The sequence below is a fragment of the Haemaphysalis longicornis genome, unplaced genomic scaffold (genome assembly GCF_048455015.1).
Source record: "Haemaphysalis longicornis isolate Haplotype H1 unplaced genomic scaffold, Haemaphysalis longicornis Haplotype H1 scaffold_9, whole genome shotgun sequence".
Taxonomy (NCBI): Eukaryota; Metazoa; Arthropoda; class Arachnida; order Ixodida; family Ixodidae; genus Haemaphysalis; species Haemaphysalis longicornis.
In genome coordinates this window covers 31,540,568-31,557,245 of record NW_027526460.1, presented here as the reverse complement: position 1 = coordinate 31,557,245, position 16,678 = coordinate 31,540,568, and the positions used below count along the sequence as shown (strand labels likewise).

The window sequence follows — 16,678 nt, the reverse complement described above, 5'->3', positions numbered from 1 at the left end:
GCAAGTCGCCTACGTACTGCACACCGTGTATCACTTCCCGAAAATCTACCTGACGGGTGTCCGCGCGTACGACGGGACGGCGCGTTCACGATATCTGCACTTCAATAGGCGCGTCGTGATCGCGACCGGAGCAAAAGCTTGACGCGGTACAAGGTGCACTTGCAAGTAGAAATTAAATGACATATTCACATCGGCGCAGCTGTCGCAACTCGCAGCATCCTTTTCGAGTTCCGCAAGACTACAGCGCAGCAAAGCGAAGCAGCAATCTTCGCGATCGGACGACAAGGCAGGCGCTGCCTTTCCTCCATGACTGGCGAACGGCGGGCGGGCTGTTGCTAGGACGCCGTTGCTAAGCGACTTCCAATGGCCGCCGAAAACACGTGACTTCCTCCACACTTTTGCCAATGCGCGGGGATAGCTGGGGGCCTCTCCTAAGCTTTTTTTTCCTCCATGAGCCTAGAGTTCCTGTATATCGCGTAGCTCAAAAGTTGCGCGTCTGATTGCCACATGCCGGGTTCCAGTTCGACAGGAAAGCCCGCTTCCAGCGCTGCGCACAAGACCCCGTATTCAGTCAGTTGTGCTCCATTGAGCATCGGCGGTTGCGGAAGCGGCGGCAGCGGCGGCCGGTCAGCTGATAAGCAGCCGACTGCCGTGCGCCAGTTTTAGTCCGCGCGGCGGCCCGGCGGCCGCTCGTACATGCGACTGCGAGGCGGGTGGCTTTCCCGCATGACCTGGAACTCAAGAGGGCGGATGGACGCGCAACTCTGCTCCCCTAGGGGAGCTATATACAGGAACTCTATTATAACAGCCAAGTAGCGCGCGCCACGGTGCGTTCGCTGATCACGCGATCACTTTCTGAGACGCCGCAGATATGCTCCGCATAGAGTTTCATACTAATATACGCTAGAGGGGACACTGGCGCTGCAATCGTTCAACCACCATGAGGCTGACTGTGTGACGTAAACTCGTGATTTTAGAACTTGGCTTAACTTTAGGCTTCGCGATTGTTATGTGCATTTGGCTTCGGATTTTTCTGCGCCATCAGTTTCGGTTTCGGCGTCGAAAGCGTAGCGGGCTCGTTCCGGGCAGAATTGCTGTTAGCGTCCGATTCCAGTGGCTGCAATTATCAAATACTGCTCGGCTGGAATGAATTGGTTGCGGAAAGCAGTAGCATCGCCGTATAGCCCCCCACACTACAACTAGTCATGTTCTACGGCATTTGTGAAAACGGACGCGAACTCGAGATTCCGCACAAGGTACACGGTACGAGCACGCTGTTCCATCCTAGTCCCGTTCATGACGGCGATTGCGAGAAAATCACGGGTGCGGTAGCGGCCATGCCAAATAAAAAAACTTTCTCCCAATGGCCTCCAGAAGAATTCACGTGTGCACGCATTGGTGCACTTGACCCGCACCTGCAGCGTCCCCTTCCACTGAGAATCCCACGGTCTGATGCAACTCTTCTTTGCCGTCTCTGGCTGGGGGTGGCTTTCACAAATGCTTATTCATACACAAAAGGAATGGCAGCAAGTGAGGAGTGCGAAACGTGTGGCACACCGGAGACGATCCGGCACGTTTTATGCTAGTGCCCACGCTACTCCCCTGAAAGAAAGAAGCTGTCGTCAGCACTGAGGAACCTGGACTCTCTGCGACCATTCTCGGAGGATAAGATTCTGTGCAACTGGCCTTCTCTGTCATCCGCTCAGAAGGCGACTAAGGAACTTCTACGCTTTCTACGGGCGACGAACTTAAACACCAGACTATAGACTGAACGCCACCAGTGTCAATCAGTGCCAGTGCTTCAAGGCTGGGCATACGTGTCTGCTCCAACTTCTCTTCATTCTTTCTTTCCACTTTTTTGCCTATTTTTCCTTTCCTTTCTACAGGATAGCAAACTAGGCTCTAGCCAGGTTAACTTTCCTGCCTTCCTTCAACGCCCTCCCTTCTTTTACCAGCAGCAAGCATATGTGTACAGCCGTCTAATTTTTCTTCACAAAACAATATCGCGGGAGCTCCGTCCGGCGGGTGGGTCCCCACCAAGTTGATCGTGCTCAGCACCTTATCACGGTAGAGAGCAGCGAAACAAGCGAGGGCAGGTCGCATGCGCAGAACTATTCCGCCAATGCAACAGTAATCCGCTAGCCTGCCCTTTTGCGCCGGTATTCAGCTGCTCGTAATTATTGGTGTGAACAAGGCGCACGCAAAATCTCGATCACCGCCCGTAACCATGCAAACTTGTGGAATACAGTACAACCGCCCTGCTTCAGCCACCCACAATCGCCGACTCGCACGCAAAAGAAAAAAAATTCTTCGCCATGCTTCGCCGCCAAATCGGCCTAACCATCGGCTCCGCTAAGCTCAGCCGTGTATACACTTTACAAATATCTTCCCGTCTCATAGAAGACTTCTTCTAAACTTCAATATAAAATTACAAGAAAGAACAATTTGTTTTCACAATTAATAATTTATACATTTGAATTAAAAAAAAAGTACTTTGTGTGAAGTCAAGATAACGGCTGAGTCAAGCAAAGTTCGAAAATAACGCATCCTTCAGGCATGCAGGCATGACCGCCTCCTGGGGAGTTGAAGCCGCCTTTCGGCGGCTCGCATAGACACTAGCGCCAGTATCCCCTCTAGCGTATATTAGTATGAAACTCTATGATGCGCCGTGACCGAGAAGACTGCTGCTCGCGCAGCGCCCAAATTTCGCATTACGGAGTCCAATTTTTCTGATTGTAGGGTTTAACGCGCCGGGGCAACGCAGGCGATGAGGCGCGCCGTAGTAGAGGGCTCCGGAATAATTTTCACCAGTTTGGGATCTTTAACGTGCGCCAAATCTCGTACACACGGGCGTTTTCGCTTTTCACCTCCATCAGAAAAGTGGCCGCCGCGGCCGGGAATCGAACCCGCAACCTCGTGGTCTGCAGCGCAACGCCTAAGCCACTGAGCCACCACGGCGGGTGCACTAGGGAGTATAGTAATCGTCACTGCATTTTTTTAACCGGTTATTCGCATGTCTCTGCTCTGAATTTTTTACCACCTTGTGGAATTTTCTACCTTTGCTAGGGCTTACATTCCTTATAGTCATCCTTCACAATATTTTTTTCCGAACCACAAGCTTTGTAACCTTTAATAAATTAGGCAACAAACTAGCATTCAACAATTAATTTGCACAGTGGTCGCCCGGCTTGTACTGTGCAAAGGACGCAATTCGGCCTGTAAGTACCAATAAATACACTACAACCGACTTCTTCGAAAATCTCTAACCTAACTGCTTCAGCGCAGTGAAAGCGGCCCACAAAAGCTACTACTTCGCGTTTCTTTTTTCTTCGTTCTACTTCGTGTAAACACAAAGACTTCAATAAAAAATCCTATGGTGGGAAAGCCGTGTTGACATTTCTTTTTCTCTTGTTTGTATGCGCCCATTCGTGAAGTCTCCTTTTTTTATTAAACGGAGAGTTGCGCGACATCTCCTTTTTGTCTTCTTTTCACCCCTCTGTGCAACTACGCTGTACGTACATTTTGCTCAAACTTCTTTCCCTTTTTACTTGTTCCGGTCGTTCGCGTTCTATACGATGGTTGAACAACAAGCCGCCGGTTTTTGTTTTTGTTTTCAATCTTTCCGTTTTTACGTCTTTGTTATCCGTCTGGTAATTCTACAAGGCACCTTCCCGGAAGCACGCGATGTTTGCACATTTGGGCTAGCGGCACGTTCTCCATTAAAAGCTTCGGACGCATCTCTACCCTCTTGTTTTTACCTCAACAAAGTTTGCATTTTCTCTCTTTTAAACCGGAAAACGTGACTCTTGACGCCGCAAAAACCATCGGCTGCGCACCAATCCTTGAAGTGGCCTGGTTAAAATTAATGATCCGACATCCCTCACGCAATATGGTCGTTATTATTATAAGGCTGTTTTTTTTTTTTTTTTGCTGATGTTTTCAGGCTGTTCGCATGATTATATGTGTGTTGGCACAACGAATCCACTCCATTGTTACTTCTACACGTGGCTATCTTAATCCCAGTGCCACACAAGACACAACCTTAAGTTTGTGTTTAGTTCGCTCTCATCGGTGCGCCCGAAGTTTCGAGTGCACCGCCTATACGAATTCGCAAGCGCACCTCCGTGTGGGTGTTTCTGTGTTATACCAAGTGATCTACTACATTTCATCAAGTTTTGGTTCTGGTTCTTAGACAAGCGGATGCAGGACGCTGACAAATCACTCCCAGTTCTCCTTCTAGTCCTGATCTACTCACTGATACTGATCTTTTTTTATTATTGCGCTATTTTGCCACACGGCATCAATTCTTTTCTTATTCCTTTTGTTGCCTTTGCTGTTGCAAACGCTCATGTTTATAATCTTCCTCCTTTCCTCTTAGTTTTTACCCAGGCTTTTGCTCTGGCTGTTGTTTCATGCCCCTTCCTAGCTTTTTTTCTTTGTCCTTGATAGTTTTCCTTCTCGTCCTTCTTCTCGTTCTCCTTCGCGGGCTTCCGCTTGTAGTCATGCTCGTGATCCTTCTGTGCTCTTGCTCTTTCTCGAAATCTTGTTGCCACTACTCCCGCTATTGGTCTCGCTTCAACTCCCAGTCTTGCTTTTGCTCCCTGATACCAACTTATATCTTCTGGTTAACAGCTAACATCTGGGCCCGGAAACGTCAAATAATTCTTATTGAAGTTCTCCGTGCCGGCACTACATCTGTAAATCTTACCTTTGGTGGCACATACAGGTCATTAAAAAGATATCAGGATTATCTTAACTGAATCTCAAATTACAAAAAAAGAAATTTCCGGATAACCCGAACGTGCGCCGAAATATCAATGTATGGGTGCCGATGTTTTTCGCCTCTATCATAAAACCGACCACCGCCGCCAGGAAGCTGAGCCGACCAGAAATCCCCTCTACGCACACAACTTTCGTCGGGTGCGCAAATTTAGAATCAAGTCCCCCCCTCTCCCCTCCTCTCTCTCTCTCTCTCTCTCTCTCTCTCTCTCTCTCTCTCTCTCTCTCTCTCTCTCTCTCTCTCTCTCTCTCTCTCTCTCTCTCTCTCTCTCTCTCTCTCTCTCTCTATCTATCTATCTATCTATCTATCTATCTATCTATCTATCTATCTATCTATCTATCTATCTATCTATCTTTTTTGTCATTTGACGCGTTGCACACGGCAAGCACAATCAACCCACGCTTCAGGAGACCCCCAAAGGATGCGTGCATTGCTGCGGCTCTGCAAAGGACGGGGATGCCAATAGTGAAGTGAACACTAACGAGGCTAGTTGATCCAAAACGTGCCACGCGGCTTTTCAAAGGCGAGCACAAAGCTGCTAACTAAGGAGGGTGGTTCATACAAGCAGGGGTCATTACGTTGTCGTACACAACGAATTCTTTTTTCTGGTTTTTCTTTGATGCTTTGTAGGTCGCAGTCAGGGCTACACTAAAGCGTTTTCCTTGGGGCTCAAGAATGGAACGGCAAAATAAGGAGCAAGAAAAACAAGAAACTTGACTCAACTTTTGAGAAAAGACAGGTCAGGGTCCCTTTGCTTGCCCTTTGGTGCCGCCAAATAAAACTGGACTGCACACGCCAAGCCAGACTGTCGCAAACATTATTTCAAACGACCCATGGAAAAGATGAAAATCTATAAACAATCGTTTAGTTTCACAGAGCTCAGTATCCTGAGTCTGGAATAACAGCCGTCGCCCGTCAGCTTGTTTGCACTCAGCTTTTTTTTTATTTATAACAGACAGCAGACTCATGACGAGTGGTTATTTACTTCGGCGTACATGCCAGTCAGTTACGGTTTCGTGACTTGTCGTCTTGGGCCTTTGTGTATTTTAACTGTCTGTTTCTAACGCGCTAAAGAACCCTGTCTGGGCAACAAAGAGCGCAGCAAGGCCGAACAAAAAAAAAATGCTTTCTTTTGAGATGTCGTTACACCATTTAATTCAGTAGTTACTGTGAGAAAATATTGCTATATATTTATTATCACCAGCTCAGTCATTGAGTGAAGCCAGTCGTAATACTGCATATATATATATATATATATATATATATATATATATATATATATATATATATATATATATATATATATATATATATATATATATATATATATATATATAGAGAGAGAGAGAGAGAGAGAGAGAGAGAGAGAGAGTCGTAAATCCGGCGCCACCTGGTTGGCTGCTGTGACCTCAGAAGAAAAGATTAATGCGTAAATAAAATGGTGAATCGGAAACAATTATAAACACGAGTGCACACTCGAGAAGGGTACAGAGGTGTATCAGTGTACTTGTGATCTTTAATTGCTGTTTTAATAAGTTCAGAAAAAGCCAACTCCTCGTTTTTTGTCACATTTATGGGTCTTTGGGCTATCGTGGCGCGCAAGCTCGATTGAGCGTCTCAAGCACAAGAAACCCTCCCTAATTAGGGAAGAAAAATGCACGTGCTCGCATCAGCTCTCAAAATGCTGCCAGCATTGCTGGGGGTAAGCTTCGGTGATTTTATCCCCGAATTTCCGCGCTTCCGCTCTAGGAGTTCTTTCCGGCCTCTCTACACTCCAATGAATTCCTCTTACTCTTATCCGTAGTATCTGCACTGTCGGACTTATCACCCCGTTTTCATGACCACAACGCTGCCAAAACCACCTCAACAGTTATTAAACAGGCGTGCACGAATTGCTGCAGCACCATTCAGAAAACAGCGCATGAGCCACCAAACATGTACACCCTTTGTCAAAATTTTGTGGACCAATCCTAAGCTTTCTCGACCCCAAAGAATTTTTTTAAAAAATCGGCTTTACCTTTAAACGTGAGAAAAATATTTTAAGGCAGCAAGAAAAAATTCCCCGAATTTCCCCGAGGGGAAGAATGCGAAAGTGCGAATGCACGAGTTGGATTTGCGTGGTTCGGTAATGTTCGCGAAAGAGAAATAACACACACACACACAACTACAAAGAAAGAAAGATGCATTTATTCACAGACACCTATTTGTGTTGTCGTTGTACTTGATAGCTAGAGCGGATCTCAGCTTTGAAATTTCGTGTCAGTACTCCTTTAAGCGGGTGCATTAGCCCTTCTCACGCCCGATTCTTGGCCAATCCCCCACGTGGGTATGTGCCATGTCAGCGGCCAGGCAGCGCGCGCCCATCTCCCCCCGTTGCCAAGGAAGACGAGGAGATTCCTGGCCAATCCCCCACGTGGGTATGTGCCATGTCAGCGGCCAGGCTGCGCGCGGGTGCCTGGGCATAAGGGTTTATATCTGAATGAAGAAGCAGACTCTTTAGCGAGGTCAGCACTACACGGCCCTCCGTTCGACGTCTGTCCATTTCCCTCTATACTGGCCGGAGCACGGATCCGACGGCATCAACATCTGGCGAGGAGGCAGGAGGATGCCATCACCTCCCTCGATGATTACGCCCATTTGGCATATGCGTGGGACTCCCGATGTTGCGAATCTCGCCAATGCGAGGTTACTTTAACTAGCTTACGTTGTAGAGTTCCGCAGCTCAACTTCTACTTGCACCGCGCTGGGCTCACCTCCTCTCGTTATTGTGCTCTTTGTGATGAACCCGAAACCCTAGAGCATTTTTTCTTACATTGCCGCGGCTTCTCTTCAATGAGAAGAAAATACCTGGTGGAGCCAATTCACCACCTTGGACTTACCCTTTCAATGCCGGTCTTACTGTCGTTCGGTGCCATTTCGCTTGGGTCTCCCCACAGGAATTTGGTTACGGCCGTCCACACCTACGTCTCAGAGACTAGGCGCCTACCCTGTTAGCCGCTCTTCTTGTACTCAGACGAAATAAGAGCCTATTGCAAAATCCCTATTGCAAAATCCCGCATAGTCTTCTCTTGCAAATTCCTGCATTCTACAAATTCCTTTATTTGTTGTGCAATTATTCTGATCAACAATTTTTATTTATTTATTTATTTATTTTTTCTCCAAAATTTAGTCTCCTAAATTGGGCACATTAGCCCCAATATATCTCCCGATCCTGGCCAATCCCCCAAGTGGGTACGCGCCACAATCAGAAAGGAACAACAACAACAACAACAACAGCCGGTGGACGCAGGTTCAGGGTCGCTTAAGAAGTGCATTGCACTTAAAAAATGTGTTTTCTCTATCTTTCCTGCATAAAACGCTTCAGCCTCGCTCGGGACGTAAGCTTGCATTCAATTTTTTGCAGCCTGTGCGTTTCTGGCTTGGCCCACAAAATTTTGACAGACTCTAGTTCATGCTTTTTCACTTTCGTCACCCTGTCTTCATTCTACTCCTCCTCCCTTTCATCCCTCACCTTTGGAGCACGGTAGTTACCCGGGTTTTGACCTACCGTATTTTTTCGCGTATAATACGCACCAAAAATGCGAAAACTTCAGTGGCCAAGTAGTTGTGCGGATAATACGCGGGGTTTTTTTAAATGTTTTTTTAGTACAGCTTCACGGCAATGAGCGTTGTGCCGTGAAGATAGCCTTTTGTACAACAGCGAGGACTGCGGCTCAAGTGATAGGTAAGCGAGAGCAGTGACACTGAGTGAATTGGGACTTTTGCCGTGCAGTCAGTGTATTCTAGTTGCTGAATATACGCTTTTTCTGTCTACATAGTATGTGATGTGTTGCATGAGCAGCACTGTATCAAATGCGCGGGCAACACGCGATTTCTTTTTCTTTTCCGGCGGGCTGAAAGTGGGCGTGCGGATTATATGCAGGGGCGGGTTTATACCCGCAAAAATATGGTAGTTATCCTCACCGCCTTTCTATTATCTTTTCTACGCCGCCTTTCTGCGTGGACGTTTCGCAACACAAACTATCTCCTCATTTTTGTCACATAATGTTTCGCAAGGTTAGAAGTGCGCAGCAGTAGCCGGGCACGCTATTATCACAATCCACGGACGCATACATTTTCGCGAAAATTGGCGTAGCTTCTGAGTCTCGCGAAATACCACGCGAAGCAGTGTTTCCAGCTTTGCGAGAAGCGAAGTTTCAGCCGGAATGAGGAGAATGACTTCTTCTTTTTTCTTCTTTTAATCCCGAAACTCTTTTAAGGCGCAGGCCGCATCACCGGGGGGCGGCGGCCCACAAATGTCTCCCGTCAGCTAAACATTCGCCGTAAGCGGCCGCGCGCGTTTCTGGCTCCCTTCATTGCGTCTTTGCTAAAAGACGTTGCACGGCGCGGCAACAGCTTGCCGTAAGTGGGGCGCTTTTCTTAAGTACTCGGCCATCCCGGAGAAATGTGCGGGCTGGCGTGACTTTTGCAGCGCACTCTGACGCACCAAATCCACGGGGTAAACTGCTTGCACGCGCCGCGCGCGCACACACCCCGGTGTGTCTGGGCTGCAATTCGCCGTGACGTATGTTCAGTTGCGCCATGCAATGCGTTTTTTTATGGGTGTTAATGTTTTTATTTGTATTAGATATTTGCCGTAAACTCTTCCTCTCTCTGGCCACCCCAGTTTTCAGAGATCCCAGCGAGACAGGAACACCTGGCGTTTCTTCAGAATTAGTTAAGTGAATTACCTCTTGCAACGCCTAAAAAGGTACTCCTGAGTTGATGTTCCTTTTTATTGCGACTGTCTTTAGGGATGTTATAAGGACCGTGATATATTGCGCAACAGTGCTGAGGCAGCGCGGTTGGTGCATGACCCTACGAAAGACAAAACTATCTCAAAGGTGAACTCCATGCTGGCCATCACCCAAGTTTCGTTGGGTAATAAGTCACTCTGTAAGAAGCGTAACGAACATCAACAAAAAATACAGGCGTGTAGATATCAAATTTTGGGCAGTGCCTAAAAATTACTGCGAATTGAATTTTTTGGGGGCGGGGAAAACACGAACATATATACGAAGGAGACCAGTAAGTTGTTTCCGTTCTTCTGCAAAATTTTATCATTGATGGAATTTTACTACGCTGCCTTCAAATTCAGGAGTCTTGAAATCTCGTTTCTCAGTCGCAGTTTTTAAGCAGGTGGCGTCCCGGATGTCGGAATACAAGCCTGGGGAATGACGAACTATACCTGAAAGCACGGTTGAAGCATCGAGCCGGTATTGATTGATTGATTGTGACGTTCAACGCGCCGACGCTTCACGGGCGATGAGGCACGCCGTAGTGAAGAGCTCCGGATTAATTTTGACCACCCACGGGTCTTTAACGTGCGCCGAAATGTCGAGCACACGGGCGTTTTTGATTTTCGCCTCCATGAGAAAAGCGGCCACCGCGACCGGGAATCGAAACCGCGTCCTCGTGCTCAGCAGCGCAACGCCTTAGCCACTGAGCCACCACGGCGGGTTGTGTTATCGAATTCCTGTCTGCATAAGGCGTTCCGCCTATCCATATGCATGGTCCAGCGTCGAGCGAGCGCAGTTTATGGGCAAGCCTGTGTTGACGTAAGCCCAGTGAAAAGGTGTGTGCGGGCTTAACACGCTGACAGTATATTTACGTCCGGTCTGAAAGACAAGCACTGCAGTTGACACCTTGTCACGGCGTCTAAACTACCGCTGGGAGCCTTGTTTATGGGTAGCTTAACAGGAATCGGCGTAGTGGCATAACGGCCATATCTGGTGTACTGCTCAAACGGTGAGTTACCAAAAAAGGCACCCAACGCTTTAATTTCACTGTAGTGCCTCTTAACTCGACATTTTTTAAAGTTTCCACTTTAGAAACAAACAGGTGAACGCGCCTCGTATTTGCTTTAGTGCGTTTAAGAGTTCTAAGTAATGCCATGAAAAACTTTTACACGCAGGGGCATTCATATACCAGGACGCTATAAAAGAATAATAGAAACATTGTACAGAAAAGCTTAAGCAGGTTGAATGTTTGTATTGAAAAGTATTTTCGCACGGCCATTACTACAGGAGACCACTTATTTTGGGAGCTTGGTTAACTTTCCTGCCTTTCTTCTACATTCTTCCTTCCTTCCTTCCTTGGTTTACCCAGTTCCGGAGAGGGAGAAGCTACCGATCGCATCTTCAGTAAAACGTGTTTTTAAGTGAGTTTGTTCATAATTATAAATGAAGGTTGGTTCTTGAAGATCCTGTCCCTCCCTTGACTGTCCTTGTCGTAGATGTTACAGGTGAAGGCTAAGACTTCATCTACAACAACAGTAACGGAGCAATACTTCTGGGTACGAATACCCGAAAATTGTTGAGCAGTTGGCCACGTAATTTTGCGATGTTAGTATTCGAATCGGATCTTTACTTTACGCAAATATCTCTTTCCAAAAATTATTCTGCTACTTTGCCGAGCGCTACACCTTTTGAATGAATTTGCTGCGGACGGCAAGATGCGAAGCAGTGAATCAATAATTTTGCGGGAATTCTGATGAAAAGTCTTATGACGCCTAAGCACTTCTTATGGGTTGTGAATACGAAAGCATTAGTGTTTGATTGATCACCTCAGACGCTTCGCTTCCGCCTTCTGTTGTCGAACGGCTCCGTCCTCTTGCTGCTTAACACGCTTTGCTTCGTGATCCGCCTTGGCGCCTTCGAATGGCTCCGATCTCTCTTCTACTCGTTGCGCCTCTGCCCGTTCCGGCTGCCGTGTAATGGGAGAGTTGAAGAAGATGGTGAACTTGGCTGCCTGACTGTTTGCTCGTTTGGCTGAGTGAGTTCCTCCGCTCGCGTGGTCTGGAAGCGTGTACTTATGGTGGAACCCCACCTCTCACCACTGTCGTACTTAAGGTCACGCTATGGAACGCCGCGTGCTATGGAACGATTGCCAAGGAACCGCGTTAAAACTTCCGACTCCGATGCTGGCGTTTTAAAGCGAAGCTTTTTATTCCTCACTCGTGGCGTCGTTCGCCGCGCAAAACGCACTACAGAAAAGCCAACTTTATACTTTGCTTTGAAAGGCACATCAAGCGCCTCAAGAAAAAAGTCGCTGCCAGGGGTTGGAATCGAACTTGGGCCACTCGCGTTGTGCAGCCGACGTGTATCCGATTTCGCCTTTCCGACACGGTCGAAGCAGTTTGGATTTTGGCATTTGACTTTGACTCTGGTCGCATGAGAGAAATGGTTATGAGGTTTAACGCACCGACGCTACACAAGTGATGAGGCACGCCGTATCAGAGGGCTCCTTATTAATTTTGACCACCTGGATATCTTTAACGTGCTCAGAAATTTTGAAACACACGGGAGTTTTCGCTTTTCGCCTCCATCAGAAAAGCAGCCACTGCGGCCGGGAATCGAACCCGCGTCTTCGCGCTCTGCATGGCAGAAAGCTCCGCGTTAAACCATCTTTCTCTTGACAAAGGGGCTTTGATTTTCTTTTCGTTCAATGGGCCATTTGATGTTTTCCCATTAAGAAATCCGGGTGACGTCCTTGAAGCCGGTCACTGGAAATACTTCCTACGCAGGCCCCAGGCTCCAAGCATGGCGGACGCAAGCATGACGGACAAGCAGTACCTACTAATTATTCACTCGTGCCACCGTTGACAAAAAATACTTCATTTTGCTTTTTTTTTCTTCTAATTTTTCGTACCAGTAGCTCTTCACTTCAGCAAGCACGCCCCATTGTTAGAACCCACTCGTTTCAAGACAGGTTTACAAGCGGTTATCTTTTCTGCGCGGCGTTTTGGCTATGAAAAAAAAGCGCGCGCCGTGCGGCGAAGTTTAAACTTTTTCGAGTTTTTACGGCAGACAAATCTAGTTACTTTATTTCAGTTCACTTTATCAGTTGTTCTCTATATTATGAACAGGGGTGAAAAAGCAGCCAATAAATGATGGCTGGCAGCGTCGAGTACCTCATTACTGGTAATGAGGTATGATGAAGTCTAATCTGACTAATCTTGATGGGGTCTAATCTGTTGGAGATGGCGTGTGTGTGTCGCAGTGAATGTGCCTGGGTGGTTTCCTTGCTTTTTGTAGTTTATTTTTGTACTTTAAGCTTTTCTCGCTTCTACGTGTCTAGTCTACTTGATAGTTGCATATATGGGCGTGAAAAACGACCCAGTCTGTTAGTGTGCGCTGTGTGGTGTGTCTTCTTCTGTTCGTCCTGTTTTTTTAGCGCAATTTTTTTCCATTACCGCTAAAGTTAGTAAATTATTTGTATTTTTTTTAATATTGGAAGAAATTAAGTACGTCGAGTGGCAAAACCGCGCTGCGAATCAAATCTAATAGCGAACGCAATACGCGAAGTAGCCGATGTTTCGAACATCCCCATCACTTTAAGAGAAACAAAGTTTATCTCGTCATACAATACAATATGCCTACAAAATGTCACCTGAAAAAGGAACTTCACCCTGCGGCAGGGAAAGTGGAGGAATTCTGGTAATTGCGTCCCCACCGCCAAGCGTATTCGAAGCTTCATGGATGTGTCACGGCCGCTCGATGGTTTCCATCGAGCGGCCGTGGATGTGTCATGACACTGACCCGTGGTAAAACACTCTTCCAACGCAGGTTAGCGGGTAATTTGTCTAATAATTGCCGGATAATTTAAATGCATGGGCTTTCTTTTAAATAATATCCCGATGGGGTTTCATTTCCGATTATTCTGTGCTTTGTATAGTTTCTGCTCGTCAATGTTATTACCTGCTGTTTTTTCGTTGAGATTTAATGCAGCCTTGGCAGAGCGCAAGTTGCCTTCATTTGGTATAAACGAAATGTAATACTTCACCATATTAGAAGAAAAAGTGGATGTTTTTTGTCAGTATACCTATTATCGAAGAAAGAAATTAACGGCAAAAAAATGCTAGCTGTAACAATGAGCTTACTGCACATAGATCTGGAAGCATTGCGTTGTGGCGCACGTTATTTTTTGTAGTTTAATTCAATTCCCACTTACAAAAAAAACACGCGTTATTCGGACCAGCCTATGACTCCTTAAGCTCTACATCGTGTGCTTCTTTCTTACGCTATACGCTACACTTTGTCGCACGCTTTCTGCGCAAATGACAGTCATTTTAAGCATATTCCATACACGCCGGACGTCATTATCTGTTTCAACCTCCCTATCAAAGTCCGCATTTCAGCCAAGAGGCTGTATTCTACGCAGGCGCCATGGTAAAACTGTCGGTTGCGCAATACAGCCGGTTCTTGTATTTTTGTCTATATTCCATATTACATGCTAGATTACTATTACGGTTATATTTATAGCATTGGAATTGGGAAAATTAATCTTGTTCGCAAGGTTACAGTAAAAGAAACTGAACTTCACGAATATTCACCGCCCGCAATGTGGTACTTGCCTAGGCTGGCTGACCGGCATACCTCCTCGAGATGTTCTCTGGCTTGCAGAACATCACGGCCCACAGCCCAACAAAACAAAAAACAATAAACACGCCCTATTTCTGTACGACAACAAAAATCGAGTGACGTTGGCCACACGAAGCCCAAGGGAGCGAAACACTGGCGCGTTCCTGTCCCGTACCAGCCTCGCGAGGCACGTGCTCGTACAAAAAGAAAACAAACAAACGAGAATACTCACTCGATACAGCTTTCGGTAGTTCATGTCCCAGAAACGGGGCTCTGCTGTACTTGGCTCCTACAGACCAATCCAGTTCTGATGACGGGGCGTACAAGACGTCTTCTTAATTGTCAGCCGTACACCTGTCGTTTCGCTCGGCGCCGACGAGTGACACTCAGTTCCTCTTCTCAAGCGTCGCAATAAACCAAAAGAACACTCGCACCGTTACCGTCAGCAAAGCTGTGAACCTTCGCGAAAGGTCTTCAGAGGTGGCTTCAAACGGACGCGCACGAGGCCGATTTGCGTCTGTCACGCCAGTCTTTCCCCACGAGCACACACTCTCGGCCGGATCACTCCTAAATGGGCCACGCTTATGACCCTTACCGGGTTTGACAAACGAGCGTCGAGGGGAAGGGAAAAAAAGGAGCGCACAATCAGATATCGGTTGATCGGGATCCGCCGAGCTCGCGAAAGCAGCGTGCTGTCTGATGCAGCTGCGTGGTGGGTGTCAGTCCCGAAGGGGGACGGCTCGCCTCAATCGCCCATTATCGACAACATCACTCCTTCCGCCGGGGCCGAGAGGAGAGCGATGACGAAGGCTGAGAGCCGGCTCACTGGCACCCGCACCACCAGAACCACTTCTCCATCAATGGCCGGAGGCGAGAGAAGACACACACAAAAAAATTCGGGGGATGACGACGGATGCAGAGGTTCGGCTTCCCAGCAGCTCGCCCTGCGTTCGGATCGAACCTCGGGGCCAGCCCCTTCACGGATAGAGGTCGGCTTTTCCCGGGTGTCTTAACAACGAGGGGTGAAGCCCACCTTCCGTTTGCCAGCGCGGCTCAGAAGACGAGATTAAAGGGGCTGGGTGTGCCGCATCCGAGCAGGCTGTTTAGGGCGTCACATGGAGGTGGCTGCCTCGAGCATCTCGGCACGGGCACGACCGCTGTCACTGCTACCGATGCTGCTTCTAGCGTCGAGGGCATCGCTGGCGCCCCATGCCGGCGCGAAATCTTCCGCGTCCCGTCTGCATCGGGAGCGCGCACGGATGAAAGAGGCGGCGGCGTTCCCGCGCGCCATCTGGGGCGGGCGCAGAGGACCGGGCAGAGCTGCTCCCGGCGGCCCGTTCAAGTGGCTGGCCCTCCTTTTCCTGACATTTTAATCTCTTTTTTGTTTCGTGGGGTCACCACTCGGGACATCTGCCGACGGCGAAAGGAAACAGATCGTGCGTTAGAGCGCGCGCCAGCTTTATTTCACACGAGGTGCGACTATAACTGTTCCTCCAGTGGGACAAACATGCATGAACCATCCCATTCAGAGCGTTACCACGATCCACATTATCAAAGGAACAAAGGTAGAGCTTCGTCTTTAGGGGAATCCTGCTGACCTTGGAATGGCCACGTTTAATTATAAACTGCATGGTTTTGAGTCGATGTGCTAGTGTTACGGCACCCGCATGGAGGAAGGCATCACAAGTCCGGGGATGCTGTACGTCTTGGTGGCCACCTGTGCCCTGTCCCTAATTTTTCGCTGCTCCGACAGGTACCAGCCAGTCTAGAAGACACGTTTAGGCCGGTTTACAAATAAGCGGGGAATATTTGATTCACTTGAGGCCTGCGGAGGAGATCGTCCTTTTGATTAAGTCTGTCTGTCTGTCTGTCTGTCTGTCTGTCTGTCTGTCTGTCTGTCTGTCTGTCTGTCTGTCTGTCTGTCTGTCTGTCTGTCTGTCTCTCTGTCTGTCTGTCTGTCTGTCTGTTCGTTCGTTCGCTCGTTCATTCGTTCATTCGTTTGTTTGTTTGTCTGTTTGTTTGTTTGCTTGTTCGTTTGTTTGTTTGTTCAAATGCAATACAGGAGGAAGTCCCGAAGTTCCAATTACTGTCCGGGAGACCTCCCATGAAAAGATATCAAACATTCTAACACAAGAAAAGAAGCGACATTATACATTATTATTATACATTACTGAGTTAAGCAACCTGATTAGTATGAAGAAGCAATTAATAGACAAATTAGTTCCTGCAAGAGTAACACATCACGTGAAATTTCGAACAAAACAATCAACATACCCAGAGCATAATTCACACGTTAAATGTAAACTCAAGACTGACGCAAAAACTACGCTCAAATAAGCATATTAAAGACGGATCCTTCAGGAGCTATGAAAACATGTGACATTTGAGGACTCCTGTGAAGTTATCCATTCGTCTGCAATAAGAGTGTAATGAAATATTGCTTCCCCCTTCGACTGAACTGTGCTGACGTGCGAGCGGATTTTAGATGGCTATGGAG

At 47.5% G+C, this 16,678-nt stretch overlaps 1 protein-coding gene across 2 annotated transcripts in view; it reads right to left on the bottom strand.

The window, feature by feature from the left end:
- Positions 1 to 15,460, bottom strand: part of LOC144152432 (suppressor of lurcher protein 1-like) — a 481,850-nt gene extending 466,390 nt beyond the window's left edge. The window contains exon 1 of one of the 2 annotated variants that reach the window (XM_077683699.1): positions 14,414 to 15,460. Coding sequence is in view for 1 of the 2 variants with exons in the window: in XM_077683701.1 (XP_077539827.1) it covers positions 14,414 to 14,437 (24 nt within the window). In the remaining variant the exon portion in view is untranslated. The remainder of the gene's footprint in view (positions 1 to 14,413) is intronic. The other variant, XM_077683701.1, reaches the window with a different exon arrangement.
- Positions 15,461 to 16,678: the final 1,218 nt, after the last annotated feature.